The sequence below is a fragment of the Lampetra fluviatilis genome, chromosome 29, assembly GCF_964198595.1.
Source record: "Lampetra fluviatilis chromosome 29, kcLamFluv1.1, whole genome shotgun sequence".
Taxonomy (NCBI): Eukaryota; Metazoa; Chordata; class Hyperoartia; order Petromyzontiformes; family Petromyzontidae; genus Lampetra; species Lampetra fluviatilis.
The window spans coordinates 7,083,881-7,105,680 of NC_136303.1; the positions used below are offsets into that span (position 1 = coordinate 7,083,881).

At 46.3% G+C, this 21,800-nt stretch overlaps 1 protein-coding gene across 5 annotated transcripts; it reads left to right on the plus strand.

Moving 5' to 3' along the window:
- Positions 1 to 4,132: 4,132 nt before the first annotated feature.
- On the plus strand, positions 4,133 to 21,458 carry ETHE1 (ETHE1 persulfide dioxygenase). Of its 5 annotated transcripts, none has more exons than XM_078870082.1 (8): positions 4,133 to 4,183; positions 5,231 to 5,502; positions 12,996 to 13,140; positions 14,289 to 14,437; positions 15,457 to 15,586; positions 16,250 to 16,339; positions 17,904 to 18,020; positions 19,845 to 21,458. In XM_078870082.1, exons 2-8 carry the CDS (start codon positions 5,245 to 5,247, stop codon positions 19,886 to 19,888), a joined length of 933 nt encoding a protein of 310 aa, XP_078726208.1. In that variant the 5' UTR covers positions 4,133 to 4,183; positions 5,231 to 5,244; the 3' UTR covers positions 19,889 to 21,458. The 5 variants fall into 5 exon arrangements, with proteins under 5 accessions (XP_078726208.1, XP_078726212.1, XP_078726207.1 ...); XM_078870086.1 differs by lacking the exon at positions 4,133 to 4,183 and adding an exon at positions 4,225 to 4,251; XM_078870081.1 differs by lacking the exon at positions 4,133 to 4,183 and adding an exon at positions 4,337 to 4,495.
- The last annotated feature ends 342 nt before the right edge of the window (positions 21,459 to 21,800 follow it).

Sequence of the window (21,800 nt, forward strand, 5' to 3'; positions counted from 1 at the left end):
AGGAGTTGCGCAATCTTGACATCATTTGTGTGTTGACGTCAGCGAAATCGGCAGTGGCGAGACCAATGCTGCACTGTTGCTTGATAATAATGCAGCATACTGAGGACACAGAGTGACCACGTTACCATGGTGTTGGCTCAGCTCTTTAATTGTGTGTGACGTCGGCAACGTGCTTCGGCTTGTGGAAAAGCAACCTGGGGCCTCCTGAACCATTCCTGGCTGGCTTGTTACGGCGTGGCTCGATTGTACAGTAAAACAATTGTATTATGACACTGCAGTGGCGAGATATTAACTACCTTGCCTGGTATACAGGAGATCGTGGGTTTGATCCCGACCATGACGCCTGTATATTTGGTGTTTGCGCGTTTTCCCCCGTGGTCCCGTGTTTTTTTTTCTTTCTCTCTGGGTCCTCCAGTTTTCCCCTTCACATTTAGAAACATGCGTTAAAGAGTATTTGATCGCTCTACATTTCCACATGATAAGCCACTTTATTGAGCTATTATTTGTGGCCAGGTCGTTTATGAAAAAGAGCTGTCTAGCTCAGTGGGCCTTACCTGGTAAAATAAAAAACGTTATATTTTTTTATTAACGTTTAATGATGAAATAAAACTAACCCTATTATGAGGACATGTCCTGTTGGATTTTGCATATTGTAGATTTAGGCCAAATTATTTGAGGTCAAAGAAAAGTCAACGGATCAACAGGTCACACCAGTTTTCAAACTGACATGCTCGTTGGGGCATACAGGCATCTTCGGACGCTGTCTTTCCGACAGCCCTATGCTTCACCTGAGGACGGCTGCTTGCGTTGTGGCCGAAACGTCGTGAGAATTTTATTTTATTATGTTATATTTGTATTATTTTATTATTTCCCTTCTACGTAACTTTATCGAAAGAACCAAGAAAAAAAACATACAGGTATCGTTTAAAAAACCAGCGTGCTTCAGACGTTCACACAAACTGCATACCACAATATGAGCCTCTTTGCTATATTATCATGTTCAAATATTGGCATTCTTCACGTATTAATCTTCGGTGGGATTGACTTCGAATGAGACCTTTATCATTGACTGGGGGTAAAAGCCAAATGGATCATGACCAGAAATGACTGGATGTTAGTTTTCCCACGCTGTGCGGGTCGTGGGATTATTTGACCACACTTAACCACGTTGGTCAGTGCAGGCTGGTGAACGCGGTGCGTTTAGACTTGGATTTTGCTGCATTTCCCTCTGCTGCCTACCACGTATCCCTGTCGACTGTCATATATGTTCTGCATGATGGTTGCGCTGGTTAGCTTCCAATCTGACGAGATCGGGAGATGCGGGATGATTTGGTAATTGGCCTAGGTTTATTATATCATGCATACAACTGCATTGCATGATAATGTACAGCATTTCACGTACGCAATTATGTCATAACATCTGTATACAATGCAGTGCAGTTGTATTTTTGTTACCTAGGTCAATGACATTTGTATTAAGTGCATGGCTCATCATAAATACCAAAATGACTTGTTTCTTTCTAGTCATCATGTTCTCCTTACTCTTGACTCGCACATGATCATTATGGTAATATGACCTTCCACACTAATTGTATTGTTCGATTTTCAAAATATGATTATCGTTGATAATTTTTTTCTTCAATATTTTGCTTGGTTGCCAATGATAGATTAATGATTGAAACTCAGCAATTAAAGGTGTAAATAAGTAGCTATTATCCATCAAAATATTGCTTTGCAAAATGTTTTTCAGAGTAATTTACGGCAAGGATTCAGATTTTTTTTAGTTCGTCAAATTATCAAATCCTTGCATAACTGCCAGCATGTGCGTTGCTTCAAGCGTTATAGATTAGACATCGCAGACATATTATTGTGCATGATGGCAATATGTTCAGGAGCGAAATGCCAATGTTGAGGCCAGCAAGTCACGAGAGAGCTTCAGGAGAAAGTTTGTGTAGTTTTTCTCTTCCTCCATTGAAGGTGTGCAGACTACAGTGATTTACGATATGGTCCAAAGTTTGGGTTGCATGGGCCACAATCTCAGTCATGTAGCTTGGCTTTCATTTTCCATTTATTAAGAAGATGTGTAAATCGGCTTGTTGATGTTCTGATGCGGTTGGTGGTGACACCAGGGTCTTTGAGGAGGGATGTCAAAGCCAGGAGCTGCGATGTTTACATCTCAAGTGAGGTGTGTATGTGCGTTGTTCCATTCTGTTTGCCAGCGTTTTCCAGATCTAGGTGGGATTCTAGGATGCAATGATTGCATGATACGTGGCAGGCTTATATGATGGAGTGGACTGCAATTGAAGAACATTCAAATAGTGTAGGTCTAATGTGCAATTGTACCAGTAGAACACATCACAAAAATATATAAAGTTCAGAAACTGTTAATTATCATTTTAGTATCGTGTCGTACAAAAAACGGTTAAATATGTACACACGTATATACACACACTGATATAATGTTACGACCTGGACTCAATGCCATGGTTCTTTCAGGTCAAAGTCACCACGTGGCCACCTCCCTGCCGTTCCCTCCCACGGTTAATTCACAGTCACGTGGGTGGGCATCATTGCTATGACAGCCAGCCAATGGGCATCGCATAATTATAAGTGACCACACCCCCTTCTACCCGTATATGGATGCCTCTGTGGACGTGACTATGGGCTGGGCTCTCATGGTGTGTGCGGGCGGGTGTTACGATTCAGTGATTCCTCTGTATCGATTAACGTATGGAATCGCACGTTCCATCATAATGAGACGTGATCTTTCGATTTAAAACTTTCGTGACTGCAGGGATTCATCTTCTTGGTTCTTTCGGTAAAGTCACGTGATATTTTTTTTAATTATTTTTTTATTTACATTCTACGTGACTTTACTGAAAAAACCAAGAAGATGAGACGTGATCTATCCACTGCTGTATTTAAGGCCTCATGATGCCAACAATCTATCGAGCTCTGAGCACGAGAGGTGATTGCATTGCTCCGTCTCCACCGTGGATGGTCGATGTGTAAAGGGGCGCGTTTATGCCGCATTTGGCTACCGCTCCGTAATGTATTGTTGGAACTTCTTTCGTGCCGTACGTAGCCAAGCGTGTAGAGAGTCTCGACCGCTGGCTGAATTCTATCGATGTGTCCCTTTCTCAAATCAACCTAGTGTCTCTTAATCACGGTGGCTAGGAGATGTTAACTACATCGACTGGTATACAGGAGGACGTGGGTTCGATCCCGATCCTGTCGATGCCTGCTGTATATTTGGAGTTTGCATGTCTCTCCCGGTCATCCAGTTCCTTCAACATTTCGAATCAACACGTGTTTAGAGGATTTGGCTGCTATACATTTCCACGTGATAAGCCACCTCTTTGAGCTATTCATGATTTGTGGGACAGGTCGCTTCTGAAAAGGAGCTATACAGCTCAGTGGCCCTTACACTGGTAAAACAAATGTTTGAAGTTTTATGGCTTTAACCCACGTGTTGATGTTCAAATTCTAACCCAGTCAGTCCACTTTCCTCCGGTCTGTTGCCATTCCAATTTGATGCATCCGTGCGCACTTTTCAGTTTGCGTTCCATTTTCTTAAGGGGCCCCTCCCCCCACAGTCACAGTCAAGACGCAATGAATTCACATTTTAATTCCGTTCAATTGTGGCTCGGACTGCAAGTAAGTATGCTCCACCAGCACGGTACGCAGTATAATACAGCAGACAAGCACAGCTTGCCATAGACCCGTACAACGAAGATCTGCCCGTACAGCCTTAACAGACTGTTGGGGCAAGTGCTGTTAGGCAGGGGCTGGCTGGGGGTGACCCTAGCACCAAGCTCGGCCACCTTTGTCTCCCCGGTGCTCAATTCAAAGCCGAGTCGATCTCGGCAAGGTCACCAAAGGACACGGTTCAGATAAATCGTCACCGGTGTGGATCGTCGTAAACGCGAATCGAACTCGGGTCGCCGTGGCGCTAACCGCTCCACCACCGCTCCACGTACAGCAACAACGCACTAACGCTGCGTACAGGGGGACAGCACAGGCGGATGATGAATCGGAACTTACGCCAAGAAACCAAATCGACGCGCAGGGCTGGAATCGTGACTCCGGCATCGTTTGTGAGCTCGCACGATCGCCGTCGCAGCAGGAAGTCAGTAGGGGGGGTAAGGGGCAGGGTGGGAGCCCTACGCAATGGACCTGTACGGTGCGTGGACTGCAAGTGTTGTGTTGGGGATGGGGGCGGTAGGAGGAGGGGATACGCAAGGATATAGGGTGGGTGGTTAGGGAATGGCAGGGGCCCTAGAAGCGGGGAGTCGTGGGAGGCTGGACTAGGGGGTGGTAAGAGGGAACACGTTTGTTGTTGATGTTAGAGGGAGGAAAGGAATCGGATTGGACAGCTGGAGGACTGTAGGGGGGGGGGGCTGGTTTGGTTTAAAGTGGGATGACCGGGCACTTGGGGCTCACCATTGCCCGTGTCCACGTGCGCAGACGTGCTGTGTAGAAGGCTTCGTGCAAGGTGAACTGAGCTGCTGGGAGTGAGTGAGTGGGGGGGTGGGGGGTGTTATTGGGAAGGGCTGCCTCGTCTGTCTGGATGGGGGGAGGGTCTGTAGGGTGGGGGGAGGCGAGTTTGGGGTGGGAGAGGAGAGGGGATGTACAGGGCAGTGAAGGGGTACAAAGGGCAGGGCTGGGCAGCAAGGACACGGTCAGAGAGGTGAAGGTGTGTGGGGGGTGTGGGGGGGTCTGGGTTGTGTGGGGGGGTGGGTGTGGGGTGTCAGCTGTACAAGTGAATGGGCGAAGGTTGGGCAGTGGAGGGAGTGGAGAGGCCTGGGTAGCTGGGGGTTGTGGAGGGCCGGGGGGGGGTCACTGTGGGATGGTTGGGGGGCAGAGGAGGGGGAGGGGCTCGGGGAGTGGGGAGTGGGGGGTGTCTCTGGGTGGGTGTAGGGGGGGGGTGTCTGGGTGTGGGGTAGTGGGGTGGGTGTCTCTGGGTGGGTGTGGGGTGGGGGTGGGTGTCTCTGGGTGGGTGTGGGGTGGGGGTGTCTGGGTGTGGGGTAGTGGGGTGGGTCTCTTGGGTGTGGGTCATCAAGCCATAAAGATCCACGCCCAGCCACCCGCGGACTCCGCCAACTCCACGCGCCCTCACCCCACCACCTCACCGAACATCCCTCCGCCTCCTCCTGGCGGCGGCGACGGCGGCGGTGGCGAAAACCAGAAAAACAACAAATTTGTTTACTCAGACCGCCCCGTGTTGCAGATAACGCCGCTTAAATGCAGACGACAAGGCTGCTGAGGGCTACGGCCAGAGTGGTGCCTGCGTCCAGGCGTCTCCACGGGCTGCTGCTGTGCGGCACCACCACCAAAGCCTCGGGCTACTGCCCTGCCCCAGCTGCCCCTGCTGCCCCTGCTGCCCCTACCTGCCCGCCTCGGCTGCTGCTGCTGCCCAGCTGGGGCTCGCTCCGGTTCAGCTCCCACGCCGCTGCCCACGTGGGCGCCATGCCGCCCCCGGAGGGACTCATCTTCCGCCAGGCGAGTTGTGACGACGGCTTTTAGTTGAATTGTTGGTGAGTGTGTGTCGCGATGTGTGTGTTTGTCAAGGTGTGTGTGTGTGTCGTGTGTGTGTGTCGTGTGTGTGTGTCATGGTGTGTCGTGTGTGTGTGTCACGGTGTGTCGTGTGTGTGTGTCACGGTGTGTGTGTGTCACGGTGTGTGTGTGTGTCACGGTGTGTGTGTCATAGAGTGTGTGTGTCATGGTGTGTGTGTGTGTCATGGTGTGTGTGTGTGTCATGGTGTGTCGTGTGTGTGTCATGGTGTGTGTGTGTCATGGTGTGTGTGTCATGGTGTGTGTGTGTCATGGTGTGTGTGTGTGTCATGGTGTGTCGTGTGTGTGTCATAGTGTGTGTGTGTGTCACGGTGTGTGTGTGTCATAGAGTGTGTGTGTCATGGTGTGTGTGTGTGTCATGGTGTGTCGTGTGTGTGTCATGGTGTGTGTGTGTGTCATGGTGTGTGTGTCATGGTGTGTGTGTCATGGTGTGTGTGTGTGTGTCATGGTGTGTGTGTGTATCACGGTGTGTGTGTGTCATAGTGTGTGTCATAGTGTGTCACGGTGTGTGTCTCTGTATGTGTATCACGGTGTGTCTCTGTATGTGTGTATCATGGTGTGTGTGTGTGTCATGGTGTGTGTCACGGTGTGTGTGTGTCATGGTGTGTGTCACGGTGTGTTTGTGTCACGGTGTGTGTGTGTCACGGTGTGTGTATGTCTTTGTATGTGTGTATCATGGTGTGTGTATCACGGTGTGTCTCTGTATGTGTGTATCATGGTGTGTGTGTGTCATGGTGTGTGTGTGTGCGTAACGGTGTGTGTATGTCACGGTGTGTGTGTGTCTCTGTATGTGTGTATCATGGTGTGTGTGTGTCACGGTGTGTGTATGTGAGGTGAGCTGGGTGATATGTGAGCGAGTGTGCGTGTCATTCGTGTACGGATTCGAAGTGCACCTAGCCTGGCACGAGCGCTGTGAAATCCTGGAGAATGTGTGTGTTGTGTGTGTGTGTGGCACACGTGGGACTCGGCGTGCACCTAGCCTGGCACACGAGCGCAGTGGGAATTAAAGCCAAAAACCTTCCACAAGGACTTGCCTTTTGACAGGTAGTGAACAAATACCGTGGCAACGGGGTTTTGTTGTTGCTGTTGTTACTGTGTATAGTTGCTTTCGTGTTACATGTACATGCAGTACTGTACATGGGAAATTGTCCACCATGAGCTCTGCGTCCCACAGCAGACATGAGCACTGTCACCAATTGGTTTTGAAGCACGACTTACACCATGATTCGTCGTTTATCTTTCGTGTGGTTCACTTGGCAGAGTAGCAGCCTCCCCCCCCCCCTGTTGCCAGATCTAGCAATGCGATGCTGGTATAGGTTGACTCAATCTTCATCATCATCATCACCTGTGGATTTGTCAAAGTGATAACAAGTTCTTTGCTGAGACTGCACCACCAGCTGGGAAGGACCAACTGTGTTTTAACTGTTGTAATCATTTGTTTGGAAGTGCCTTGTATAGTAATATGCATGTATGTCACGTCTTCCAAGACGGCTGACCGGTGTGAAAGAGTAGGCCAAAATAGCCTCCGAGATGGCTTCTTCTCTCGAACTCCCCTCTAGGGGAGGTCCTTCTGCCGGCAGTGGCTTGAGCAGGTCATTGCGGGGCTGCACTTTGCACCTTTTTACACACAGAGGTCATGGTGAACAGGTAATCTTAACGAGGGTCTACCTACAGTTATAGGAATGTGGAAATGCCATTCACAATCAACAATACGTGTTGAACACTCCTCAAAACCTGTTTCAGCCAAGGCCACTGGATGACATGTTTGGCATTCTGTGTGACAATTTATGGTCCTCCTAGCCTATTGATGCCCTCAATTATTCACCAGAATAAATAGGCCACGAGTCTGTGATACGTTCATGGAAAAAAATGTCTGTGCAAATACAGTAAATGCAATGCGGGATTCGAAATGGCAGTACCCAGCTTTGTACACATTGAATGCCTCACCGCTAAAAGTACAAACTTTTCTGTTTCATATAGTGCAGTATTCAGTTAGAACGTGTGTAGGTTGTCATTTGTCTACACTGTCGCCACATTCATTATTAACACTCATTACAGGGCAAAAAAACAAACAGGTGGCTGACGTTTTGGGCATTGGCCCTTCTTTATAGAAGAGAAATGGAGCAAAATTGACTGACTTAGAGATTGTACATCACACTGCGTGGTTCCAAGAACCCTGGGACACTTTAATATTTTCGATTTAAAGCTTTCGTGACTGCAGGGATTCATCTTCTTGGTTCTTTCGGTAAAGTCACGTAGAAGGGAAATAATAAAATAATAAAAATAAAACATCATAAAATACAATTCTCACGACGTTTCGGCCACAACGAGGACGGCTGCTTGCGTTGTGGCCGAAACGTCGTGAGAATTGTATTTTATTATGTTTTATGTTTATTATTTTATTATTTCCCTTCTACGTGACTTTACCGAAAGAACCAAGAAGACTTTAATAGTTGACAAATCAATAGTTTAAGATTAACGTTTAAGCAGTATACCACTACAGGAGTAAGCATCGAGTAGCAAACACAGCTTTTTTCATTCAGATGCTGTATACGTAAGCAAACTCTTATGAACTGTAATTTAATGCTATGCCATGTTAACGGAGAGCTGGTATTTTCAGACTTCAGTATTTTTACATTAAATTGTCAAGAGACGGAATGCCATTTACGCAATAACTGCTGTGCTTGATTTAAATTTGTACGAAGCCTTTTTACACGTGTTCTTTGCAGTGGCCTGAAAACAAAATAAATGCAGTTTTACATCTTGACTTAAAGCTTTCGTGACTGCAGCAGTTGATATTCTTTGGGTCTTTCGGTAAAGCCACGTAGATAGAAAAATAATCAAAAATATCACGACGTTTCGATCGCAACACAAGCGATTGAAACGTCATGATAGTTTTATTATTTTCTATCTACGTGGCTTTACCGAAAGACCCAAAGAATATGAAGTTTTACATCTTCAATTGTTTTTAACAATAGTTTTGGTGTATTGAACAATAGTTTTGGTGTATTGAACAATACACCAAAACTAAACTGGACATAGATAGGTATTCGTAGCATTGAACATTGAGCTTTAATTAAAAAAAACATGCCCAGTTTGAATGCTTTACAGGGACGACATGGGGTTATTGTGGCCTTTTACCTCTGGTTCATCGTCGTGTGGAAAATTGAAAAACGTTGATACAAAGTCCAGCTGCTGGTGTTGTCAGCGCCAGTGAGTTTTTTTGCCGATGATTGTTCGCACGGACACATCGCCCCTGACCGTGTGTGTGTGTTTTTATTTAGTTACCATGTTAGTGGCATTTACCCAAAGAGGATGTGGAATTTACACCGCTTATGTTGGCTGCCACTGGTGATGATGGCCCACCACATTGCTCATTTGTTGCAGGGACACTTTGATTTGGCTCATTTAAATGTGATTTAATAACCCTCTTGAAAAACTTCAATCTCTTAGAGGAAGTGACGTTTGTGTCTTTTAACTCAATACCATATTTTCTGCATTATAAGATGCTCCGCAAAGTCATACTCAACCCAAACTTGTGCCCGGTATCAATAAAGTTATACAAATCTGGTCAAACAAACACAAACCTACAGAATAATAAGACGCTGCCCCAACTTTGGCATTAAATACTGGAGAATATGTGCACTCTGTAATCTGGAGAATACTGTGAGAGATGATTTTAGATTTGGGTTGTTACACACATATGTAATGGATTATTGTTGGGCATCATGATGCCCAACCACACTTGACCACCAACTAGGATCTCCTGCTAGCTAGCATCTAGTCTTTGCAGATAAATTGATGTTTGCCGACCTGTTTTAGAGTCAATATTTTACTAGGATATCATTTCAGGGTGAATCTTATCATGTGGTCCTTTTTTTCCCCCATCATGTCATTTCCAGGGCATTTGAGATGGAATGATTGTGTGTGCCGATCAAAAGGAATTCTGTAAATTCCAAAACAAATCAGCTGATGGGGTCATTGATTCTTGAGTGTGTTGTTATCACAGTTTTGTGATTCTAAAAGGGTGTTAAAACATGCAGAGATAGCAGTCATATTTTCAGTCGGGGTCTTATGAGTGTTTTGGCAAAGCCTGACTTTATGGAGTCGGTTCATGATAGGACGTTTAGAAAATTTGTTCAATAATTGCACGATGATTATTGTTGTAGCACCCAAACCCATGCCCACCAAATACACAAATTGGTAAGCAAACATGACGTTGACATTTTTCAGTGACTTGTGGACACATCTTACCGTCATTTTGTTGTATGCACACTATTAAATTTGGATTTAAAGCTTTCGTGACTGCAGGGATTCATCTTCTTGGTTCTTTCGGTAAAGTCACGTAGAATGGAAATAATAAAATAATAAAAATAAAACATAATAAAATTATTCTCACGACGTTTCGGTCACAACGCAAGTAGCCGTCCTCAGGTGGAGAACAGGTCTGTCGAGGAGACAGAGTCTGAAACGTCGTGAGAATTATTTTATTATGTTTTATTTTTATTATTTTATTATTTCCATTCTACGTGACTTTACCGAAAGAACCAAGAAGATGCACACAATTACTTTATTTTTCTCGTTGGAATGCCCCGCTTAGACTCGCTGTGGTGTTTCAAGAAAAAAAAACCCATCATGCATGATTTCCCCATCCTAACCCTAACTCATGACCAAATTGTTCACTGCTTTTTGTTGTTGCTTACATTTTACATCGAACAAGGCCAAGAGGTCTAAGAATCTTGTCTGAAGTATAACACAGTCAAAGTTTAACTCCAGCAATATTTATTTGGCAACTTGGTACATGAGCAATGTGCCCACCTCTCTCCTCTCAGCACTCTCAACTCCAGCAACCTAGGCCTGTTGTCGAAGCCGCCAGCCAGTGGGAGGTCGCTCTTTCTCTTCTGCTGTCTCCATAGTCTGCAATTCCCTTCCCCTTAGCTGTCGGTACTGTTGATAGTCTGCCCCACTTCAAGTCGAGGCTAAGGCCCATCTCCTGTCTATGACTGTATTGATCCCTTTATACAACAAACAAAACGCTTTTTTCTACCGCGTCTTGAAATACGGTTACATTTAGACGCGATAATGAATCCCAGTTTTACTGCAGCGCGTTTTCACACTTCATTGCTGGCTTTCCAGGCTTTGTGGTTTGTAGAAATGTTTACAGTGACGTATTGCTCGCCAGGGTCAATATAATCCACCATCACTTTATTTTCCTCATCTTATTCTGACGTCTATTTGTTTTGAACCAATACACACATGATAATTGTTTTTTTACCCTTCTATCTGGCAACAAAACTGACACATTTTTTAAATCCTTTATATTAAGTTCGCTTGCTTGCTTAGGACCGTGCAAATCTTTCAGTCGTTTTTTAACCCACTTCCCGTGATCCAATCGAGCTGACATTTTCCACACAGACTCGTTGTGCGTGACAATTAATGTTCGTGAAAATTTTTTTCAAAAATGTTACACTCTAGGACAAAAATATATTTAATTACCAATTGCTTAATGGTGCAATGCAATCATCTGACCCATAGGTGGCAGCCATCTCAAGCCAGAGGACGAGAGGACTCTAGCCGCCACGCATATAAAGGATTTATAGTGAAAAACTTTGTTTTTACGGGTTATACTTATTTTGTGTGTCAGTTTTGTTGCCAAATAGAAGGGTAAAAAACCAATTATCATATTTTTTACTGGCAAATGAGGTTCCAATGGTGTCAATACACACATTTCACATCTGATCGAAGATGGGGCAAGAAGGAAGGCAATCATTCCTTTCCTAAGGTACACCTGTCAGTGGTGTCGCAGGCTCTACTTTCGTGCATAACACTTTTCACCGTCACGATTAGCCTTGCGCCTACAAGATTGGCGCTCCCACCAAATGGAGTAATGAATTGATTTCAATTTGTCCTTGGCCTGCCATAACACAGCATCTGTGCACCCCTTATAGCATAGCTTATCTGTCAACACCTTATCATTGCCTACCTTTTTATAGACCAATTCAGACCTTATTATTATAAATCTCAAAGTTCATCCTACAAAGTCCCATCACAAGGGAGAATCACAAATAGAGAAAAAAATGTTTTGCCCGTATTGAAACGGCTGTACGCCGTATGGACCTGAACGTAATTTCCCTGTACAAGATTACAGGTAAACCATATGGGTTGACACGGGGTGTTATAGAGACAGACTCCACTGAACTAGCTCGTTTAGAGAAGTCTGTTCAGAATTTGTGTGTTTTTCTTGGTTTATGTTTCCGTGCGGAGGACGCAGATAAAGCCTGTTATCTGAATGGACCGTGAGTGTGCAGATGCTATCCATGCGGGCGAGACTTTTCCGAGGCTGCTTGTGGTGGCTGCTTTGCTCGCGTGTGAATGAACAATGTTGCCATCACGTGGTTGCAACTGACGGAACTTAACGCAGTGATTCAGGGGTTCACTTTCAAACACGTTGAGCGCATTTGCGCTCACTCATGCCGTGTCAGGGTGTTGAAATCCAGTCCACAGTCGGTCTCGGATGGTTCTCAAGGGTCAGCCGCTATCACAGGCGGCCTTACTGATAATGCATTTTGCACGCTATCGCAGAGTGCAGTATCTGCTGGCTGTCATTGTTTGTAAGAATTCTCAAAGTGGCTTTTTTTGTTTGTTAAGATTTGCAAACGCTCTTTGGTATTTGATTGGAGTGATGGCTTAGGCCACATGACCGTGCATTTTGTTGTTAAAATACTACACAAATCCATTGTTTCGTGTATAACCTCCGTCATGGTCTTGATAACTTCAGAATGATATAACAATAATTATAAAGTGAATCCACGACTGGATGAAGACCTCCTCACAATGTGTTAGTTGTGGGGATTGATCGACCATACTTCAGCACTGTGGTCAATGCAGGTTAGTTAAGGCGGGTGGGGGGCCAGGACCGGTTCAAATACATATACGGTTAACAATATAACAGCACAGCACTCTACATGATCACACGCCGCTCACCGGATTTTCGTATAGAGCAGTGCGCTAACCACTGTGCTACTGCCTTTGGCAGGTGATGTTGGGTTAACGACAGAGGTCGCAACCGGGTACCCGATACCCGTACCCTACCCGATACCCTACCCGTACCCGGCCGGGTACGGGTAGCCGTTGCGACCCTTGCGACCCTGGTGCGGCCGGGTACGGGTAGGCCGTGAGTCACTGGTGAGTAACCGTTTGTCACTCATTTCGGGTAGGGTACGGGTAGGGAACGGGTACCTGTACCCGGCTGGGTACGGGTAAGGAATCAAAACCCGTTTGCGACCTCTGGTTAACGACGCATTTATATTCACGCGATCTTAACACCCCAAAAAACCTTATGCATTATATAAATGCGTGTTGTTTATTTACGTGTGTGTGTGTACGTGCGTGTGTTTGTGCGCGTGCTCGTCCGCCCACAGCTGTTTGAGCACGTGAGCTCCACGTACACCTACCTGCTGGCGGATGCGGACAGCCGCGAGGCCGTGCTGATCGACCCCGTGCTGGAGACCGTCGACAGGGACCTGCGCATCGTCAATGAGATCGGAGTGAAGCTGGTGTATGCCGGTACGGCAACACGCGCACGCTGTGTCCCACACGGCGTCTCAAGGTGCAGTTGCACTGTAGACAAACGAACACTGGAGCAAGCCCCTGGATTCGATTCCCGACTCGGGTGCCCTTTCTCTGCGGAGTTTGTATGATCTCCCCCTGTTCCGCGTGAGATTTTGTCCGGGTTACATTTACTAGCTGCTTCTCACCCGTGACTCGGTGGCCGATTACTTTAAGAAACAAACGCGGCACAAAATTTTCATCCTCGCCAATACTACGTAAGTAAACGATCATGTTTTATTTCCTAAATCGCATGCTTTGGGCCATTCCCTCTGGTACCCTGGAAAATTGAGAGTTGGCTGTCCATGTTTCCTTCGCTTTGTGCGGTAGTAGATGCGTTGGAAGAAAAGGGGCCCAGAAAGCGAAACCACACGAAGGCAGCTGACTGCCAAGTCTCGCATACAGTAAACACGAGGCCATCCCACGTGCGACCGCATGGCTGCATCGTAGTGAATTCAAACCACGAACAACGAATTTTTGGGTAGAAATAGGGTCAGCCGCATATACGTGGAATTGCACAGACCCGAACACGCATCAAGCGAGGGGAAAACCTGTATTAGGTTGATAGCGATGCATTGATTCGTCGGTTCAAAACAGATTCCTACGCTCGCGGTACGTGAATTGTGCGTGTCGGTAAAACTGTCTTCCTCTCGTCACGTGCCACTTATAGCGCCGTTAGAACATAGTTCGGAGAGAAACAGCGAGGAAAACAGGAAATAGAGAATAAAAAAAATGAAACTTCCTGGTTGACCGTGTGTGCGTGCATGCATGTGTGTGCTCGGTAGTGGTGCAGTGGTTAGCGCACCGCGCTATGAATCCAGCGGCATGAGTTTGATTCCCGCTCACGGCCAACACCGGTGACGATTATATGAACCGGTCCTAGGCCTCTCCTAGGTCGACTCAGCCTTAAATGATTACCTGTTGTGTTGTGTAAGCATCGCTTATAGGGAGACAAAGCGGTCTGGTGTGGTGCTGGTCACCCAGCCCCTCGTGTGTCCTTCCAGCCTTCATAGGTGCTCTCTTAAAAGCACTTGTGTCCCTGCAGTTTGTTAAGGCTATATGGGGTGGGGGAGATCTTTGTCTTTTGTGTGTTCGGCTCCATTCAGCAAACACTCACTGCCACGCGGACCATGTGACTGGCACGGGGATGCTCAAGAAGAAGCTGTCCGGCTGCAAGAGCATCATCTCGGGCGACAGCGGAGCGCTGGCCGACATTCACATCAAGGAGGGCGACACCATCAAGTTTGGGAAGTTTGTAAGTACGCTGTGTGTGCACGTCCACGTGTTGCTGCTTGTGGCGGCGCTTGATTTAAGCGTAAATTTTAATTTGCTCAGCGATGTTTAGGTTTTATTTTTCTTCCCGTCAATTTCTACAAAAAGACATTTTGATTTTACAACAGAATGCGTTCATAAATGCCTCCCAGGCTACGTTGTCCATCGGTGCCTTGTGTCATTGTTTTCAGTGTCAAAAAAGCTGAGTGTTTTCTCTGTTACTTTCAAAATTTTTGCCACAGGGTATCACAAAGGCATGATGCTGATGCATAGATACACTGCATATTGAATGCGAATTTCCGATGGAAATGCCCGTTTGTGTATCTGCATTACCCACAAATGTGTATGCAGCACCCACATCCTATGTATTAAAAAAAAAACAAATTTGATTCTGCGTTATTGACGTCACGTCATGAGACAAAGTTTCCGTTTGGATCTGTCGCCTCGCAGTGCAGCCCTTGCATGTTGGATAGTGTCCCACGGAAGAGGATATCACAGACCTACCTCTGAGATCCCTTCCAGTGACCTCTGTGCCACGCAGTCGAGGACAGCACTCTCCCACCCATTCTGCCACTGAGATTTCATGTTCATCACATGACAGTGGGACCGATAATTGTCAGTCGGAATTCTGCCAAATTAAGTACAGAACCAAACGTAATGTGATGGCTAAGAGCGATCCGAACGTTTGACTGCTTTAGTTGACGAGACTAACGAGAATGACCACATGAAATCAACAGACTTAAGACTTGACTAATATCCTATTGGCTGTAGTTGATTAGACTGAGACTAAAATAAATACAAAATCTGGCTAGATCAGCACTGCTATGAACCACGCGACCAGCGTTTGATTCCTGGCCACTGCTGACACGAGTAACGAGTGAACATCTGTACCAGTTCTGAGCACCAGTGTGGTTGAAGACTCAACTAAAATCCCACGGGCTTTCGTTGAATGAAGACGCAAGGCTACGACTTAAAATGAAATGACCGCTGTCTGCCTGCCAGACACTGGAGGTGCGTTCGACCCCAGGACACACGGACGGCTGCCTCACCTACGTGCTGTCGGACCACAGCATGGCATTCACGGGGGATGCCCTGCTCATCCGGGGCTGCGGGCGCACGGACTTCCAACAGGGTGAGCTGCCGTGTGCCACACTTGCCCCTTGAGCAGTGGCTTTCTCATCCGCCTATCTATAGATAGATGATTAGAGGTAGAAAGGGTGAGGTTTTACTTTAAAATGTTTACGTTTTGGGATTTTAAAGGGGAAATTTCATATCTTGTTTTTGATTATCAAATCGTTAAGCGTGTCCGACGCCACATGACACGCAACCTTTGTACGTAATTTCCTCTGATGTCATTCTTCGGATTAATCTTAAATGGATTTTTTTCGGCTTGTATAAAATTTCATATCTCAGCCCAATTTTGAGATTTTTCATATTCGTACGATAATCGGCATCACATCCATAACGTATGTAGTGGCGTAACGATCCATCAATGATCTATTCTGAAGCTCGAGTTTCACGCATCAAATCTTACATCGGTGTGTAGTGATGTTTACTAACACAAAGACACATTAATTTATTACACGATATAAATGATCTGAACATCCGAAATTCAAATTCGTCAAATACAAAACCAGTCCGTAATTTGTAAGTGTAGTGAATTTGATCTCATTCAAAAACGTCTTCATCAATCCCATGACGCGTTCATCACACCACCGAGGGCACGTCCCTGGCATGAACTCGGGTAGTATGCGCGCAACGTTCATTGTGTACGAATCATCCCGTGCCGTTGCAGGCGACGCCACAAAGCTGTACCAGTCCGTGCACGAGAAGATCCTCTCTCTGCCGGGAGACTGCGCCCTCTACCCAGCCCACGACTACACGGGTACACAACACCACACAGTTCTAAAGGAGGTGGGGGGGGATGTGGGGGTTGGGGGAAATCTTCATCTAACCCCCCACGTGGCCCCCACCTGGGTGGGGCAGTGAGCCCAATTTCCCCACTTCATTGGGCCCTGTCGTGCCGAAATCGGGGTTGCTGTTCGCAGAGTTTCTGTCCCCCCCCCCCAACCCCCTGTTTGGCGTTTTGTAGCCGGCTCACGTTGAGTTGCAATAAAAAAAATTGGGGGGGGGCGGAGGGGTGATGATGTCACTATTAAACAAACTCAAAAAAATGTTGAACAAACTCTGAACAAACATTAAACGTGGGTTAGAATGAGTAGTGACACAGTCTTGTGACGTCTATTGTGCATTCTGCTCGAGTTCTCGCACCGCCCCCTCACCCCGTCTAAAGGAGGAAAGGCTGTGACGCCAATCTCTTAATTGCCGTAAATGTTGTACCAACATATTCTGAATTGGCTAAGAATTTTGGGCGGAATTGAACCTTCGGCAGAGGCGAGGGGGGTTCAACCTCCCTCCGGGCTCCCCTGATGGGATGGATAGAGGACTTTCACACAACACGAAACCCATGCCTGCACAAACAAACAACTAAATTAGTTGACAACAAAGTCGAAGTTGTATTCGTTAACAGCTGTGCCACAGCAATTCAACATATTAGAAACTGAAACGAGTTCTGTAAATGTGTTTTCAACTTTGTAATTACACGTGGCTTCATAAGATGCTTTCACTACTTCACAAATGTGCAATAATTTTTTACATCCTTTGAGGATCTTACATTTTAGGTGACTAATCCTGGAATTTTTACACATTATGGCAAAAAAAGGTTCGACTTTTTGTTTCGTAGAGGTTGCTTAAAATATAATTTGCCTCTTCCAGCCTTAACATCGTGAGTCTCAACACTTGATAACAATTTGGTAACTTCTTTTGCAAACAAGCAGATCGGTAACGGCCAGCTCAGCGGTGTTTCAATCCATTCGTCACTTTTGACGATGCACCGATGGAGCGATGAATCTGAAAATAAAAACGATGAACGACCGCGCCACGCACGCACACAATCCATACATACGGACTCATGCAGCCAGCTATGGCTGCAGAGTTTGTTAATACATGTTGTTTACGTCGTTTATTGTGAAAATTCGGTCTCAGTTCCTATGACCACTGTTTCATTGCTTTTATGGCTTTATTTTGGTGATTTTCGAAATGGTTTGGCCATGTTTGTTTGTTGTATTACAGAGTTAGACTGATGGCCTTAATCTAAGTTGTCTTGTGGTTGTTGTTATTTGACTTGCATCCCACTGGGATATTTGCACAGGGTTGGTGTACGGTGATTTTTCTGCAATATGTTGCTGTCTTTTCTTGGATTTTCTATTTGCACATAGTCACTATAAGATGTATTCTTGTTCATGTTTTTGTTTTTTGTTTGTTGCGGTTGCACCCAATTCAAGAGCCGAGTGGCTCACAGGGCTATACCTAATAAATTAACTTTGAACGGCATCTTGATCGACCTGCCCTTGTGCTGCCCCCCACCCTCCCAATGCCCTCCCCAAAAGGTCAAACAATGAGCACCGTGGCAGAGGAGAAAAAGTTTAACCCTCGCTTCACCAAGCCGCTGCCCCAGTTCGTGGAACTCATGAACAACTTGAACCTGCCCAAGCCCAAGCAGATCGGTACGGCCAGCTACCCGCTGTCGCGTCTATTGATGTTTACAAACCACAGTTGCCCCCCACGATGTCTTTGCCACTCTTGTATCTTTGTACACGTCGCTTTCTCGCCCCACCCCCCTACGCTCGCAATCTTTGCTGTCTCTCTCTCTCTGTTCCTCCTCCTGCTCCTTGTGCTCGATCAACGCTGTCGCTCTCTCTTCTCGTCCCCCTTCACTCGAACAAACCTCCCCCTCCACATTCAGCAGTCGCCTTCCCTCGCTAATTTCCGCTCCTCACTCAACTCGCTTATTGTTTCCTAGCTCACTCCACGGACCCCCCCCCCCTTTAATCTCCCGCTCATAACCACCACCACCACTGCTCCCTCTTCATATTCTCATGATATGGCTATCACTCATTCCTCATTCATTCAAATTCATTCATCATCATTTACTGTCATCAATTTTGCTTTCATTGAATTCACGCATCACAGATTCGCGGATTGCTTCCTCTCTTCTATGTTATTCACCTCAACTCCGCCATTGCATTCATATGCACCCTTCTTAATTCTCTGTAAAGTGCCTTGGTTAAGGCCCCACGATAAATGACGTTATGATAAGATAAGCGCCACAGGCCCAAAGGCCCACATTCCCCAGCGGACAGCAAAAAAAACCCAGCACTGTTGTGTGTATGCTGAACTTCGTTTGCACCCTACATCGCCAACCAGGGGTAGGACAACAACTGGTATTGAAAGGCTACGCTGTGGGCAGCAGCGGGCAGTGCAGGAAAAAATACATTGTTGTACCGTACTACGCTCCCACATCTTTCCTCTCCACCCTCGCCAACCCACACCGACCAGCATGGTGAAGTGTGGTCAAATCATTCCTGTGACCCACGCAGAAGTGGATCGATTGAAAGGGCTGTTAATCAGAGGAAACCGACGTGCGTGCAGAAACGCCTGCACTCAATTCCACTTTTACCGATAGCCTTCAGCAACCTACTTGCTGCACTGTCTCCTACAAATGCCCTGCGTTTGTATTTTACGACCGCTGTTTCCTTTTGGCCGCATCCTTATGTGTGTGTGTGAGCGGTTAGCGTGCCGCACTTCGAACCTGGCAGTCGTTGTTGGATTCCCTCTCGCGGCCAACACCAGTGATGATTATCTAAACCAGTCCTGGGTCTCCCCTAGCTCGACTCGGCCTCAAATCAGTAACTGGTGCGGTGTGTAAGCATCGTCGCTCAGGAGGCAAAGGCGGCCAGGCGTGGTGCTGGCCACCCACCCCCTCGTGTGCCGTTCCGGCCTTCATAGGTGCTCGCTAACAGCACTTGCCCCAACAGTCTGTTAAAGCTATACGAGGGAGCTTTGTCTTTGTGTGTCTCATCAACTCTTCCTCCAAGTTCCCAGATTACGTGTGGCCACCAGCACAGCACCCGACTTAAAACCCCACACTGAGGTTTATTTTTAAATCCTTTATTAAGTTCACTTGCTTGCGCGCTTACGACCGTGCAAATCTTTCGGTCGTTTTTTAACCCACTTCCCGTCATCCAATCGAGCTGACATTTTGCACACAGACTCGTTGTGCGTGACAATTTCTTTTCGTGAAATTTTTTTTCCAAAATGTTGCACTTTTTAGGTTACAAAAAATTTGATTTAATTACAAATTGCTTAATGGTGGCAGGCAATCATCTGACCCATAGGTGGCAGCCATCTCAAGCCAGAGGACGAGAGAACTCTAGCCGCCCGTTTCAAAGACCAATGTGGGCTGGGTTGTGGCCCATTGAACACGCATATAAAGGATTTATAGTGAAAAACTTTGTTTTTACGGGTAAATTTTTTCCTGTCTTCCACAGACCGCGCAGTTCCTGCAAACCTCTTGTGCGGTATCCAGGACTGAGGCCGCGGTGGCTGCCGCACGGACGGGACTTCGTTACGGACAAAGGGGGGGCACTGGATCCGTTTGTGGTTTGACAATCGCGAGATGTCCCGTGAAAGCTCCAGTCCGCTTCCGAGTCTGCGAGTTGATTGTGTTGTGCCTTCTGGGTTGGAGTTTTGTCGATGTTGCATTGGGTAATAATGATGGCTTTAGTAGTCAAGACTTGGGTGAAAATGATAAGTGATTTTTATATCCCATGGAGCTCTTCAGGTTGGGCAGGATACAGTATCGTGTAAAGAGGGTAACCGCGGGAATTTAAAATTCACCCCTGTGTAGGAAATGGCGCATTCCATAAAGGCTTTGGCTTAATTACTTTATATGTGCGCACTCCAAAGCTCAGCGGAGTGAGGCCTCCAGAGAGGGCTTAATTTCTCGCTCGATATTTGCCAGAACGCTCCTCGGCTGGCTTGGCAGTCGCGATCATCGGCATAAGGCACGGACCACCACGGGAGTACACAATGTTCTCTCGGCGGCGGAGCATTACGGCCGCAAGGTCAATCCACCGCCGCTATTTTGACTTGTGGGGAAGGTCAATGAAAGAGGACTTTTTAAAAAGTGAACGCAGTTTTTTAAGTTGTTAAAGTTGTCAAGTAAATATTGCCAGATTTACGGTGCATCAACGTGTGCAGCAGCAGCAAACTGGAGGGGGGGGCAGCGCTGGTCGGTTTATGGAAATGAAAGACGAGAGGTTTCTCTCTGATGCCATCTGCGTTTCCCATGAGCCCTCTCAGAGCTGTCCTTGAAATTTGTTACGGCATTTTTTTGTTTCTCTCGGGATGATGTTTGGTTTCGGATTCAAGGGGCGACGTGAACGAAATTCAACATACGCATTTGCGTGCCCCCCCCCTCCCCCCCGACTGATGATTATTGTGGTGTCCCAATTGTGTGAGCAGATTGGTCGGTTTGGTGTGAAAGCGCTCATATGTAAGGACTGTTATTCGATGAGATATCGTGTGTGCCTCAAGCCAAATTCCCAGCTCTCCTCACTGAATGTTGCATATCCTAAGTTAATTGTAAATAATTTTTTTTATCGGGAATGTATGGGAAATGATACAGTTGAGGTTTAAGCTATAGATTATATTGTCTGGGTGACAGGTAGCATTCTGCCTTGTAGGATTACAGCCTTTAACTAGCTCATCTATTATACTTTTCTGATTCCTTTGGTTCGGTTTAAAATACACGTGTGTGTGTGTGGTTTTTTTGTGACGGCAGTAGCTACATTGCGAGTTGGTTCAGAACACCCCGATACAACATGGTACACTCCATATCAACTGGGGCCAGTGGTTTACACTCGTGGCTCAGGTCGTGCGGCCATGGATTATACCATCTTTTGTAGGGGTTGCAACACACACCATTCTTACTTGAATACTGAGCTACTCCTGTTGTTTGCAATTGTACAAATAATTTGGGGAAATCTTCACGTGACCTGTTTTAATAAAGCAAACGATTATTTCCATCATAGGAAGCTCACGTTAATAACATAAGTTTATGTTGCATGTGTGCCTGATAATTTTGATGAATAAACGTCTTAACAAAATGTAGTGGTTGTGTGCTTTGTGGAAGTGGCTTTGGGTGTGTGGTGACAGTGGCATCCTTAGCAAATTAGAGTAGTTTCAAGGGGAGGCAAAGAGAGAAATCGCCAACCCTAGACCCTGATTTGTGGTATTTTATTATACAGGATGGAGAGTAATCGACTTACGAACACAATTCGTTCCTGTGGTCCGTTCGTAAGTCGAATGGTTCGTACATCGGGACACAATAATGTACCGTATTTAAATGCCTGCATGGGTAGTGTTACTGTTCAACAAACAAGGGAAGCATTGTTAAACTCATAGATAAGAAATATAAATTTGCATGTAACAGTGTAAAAATA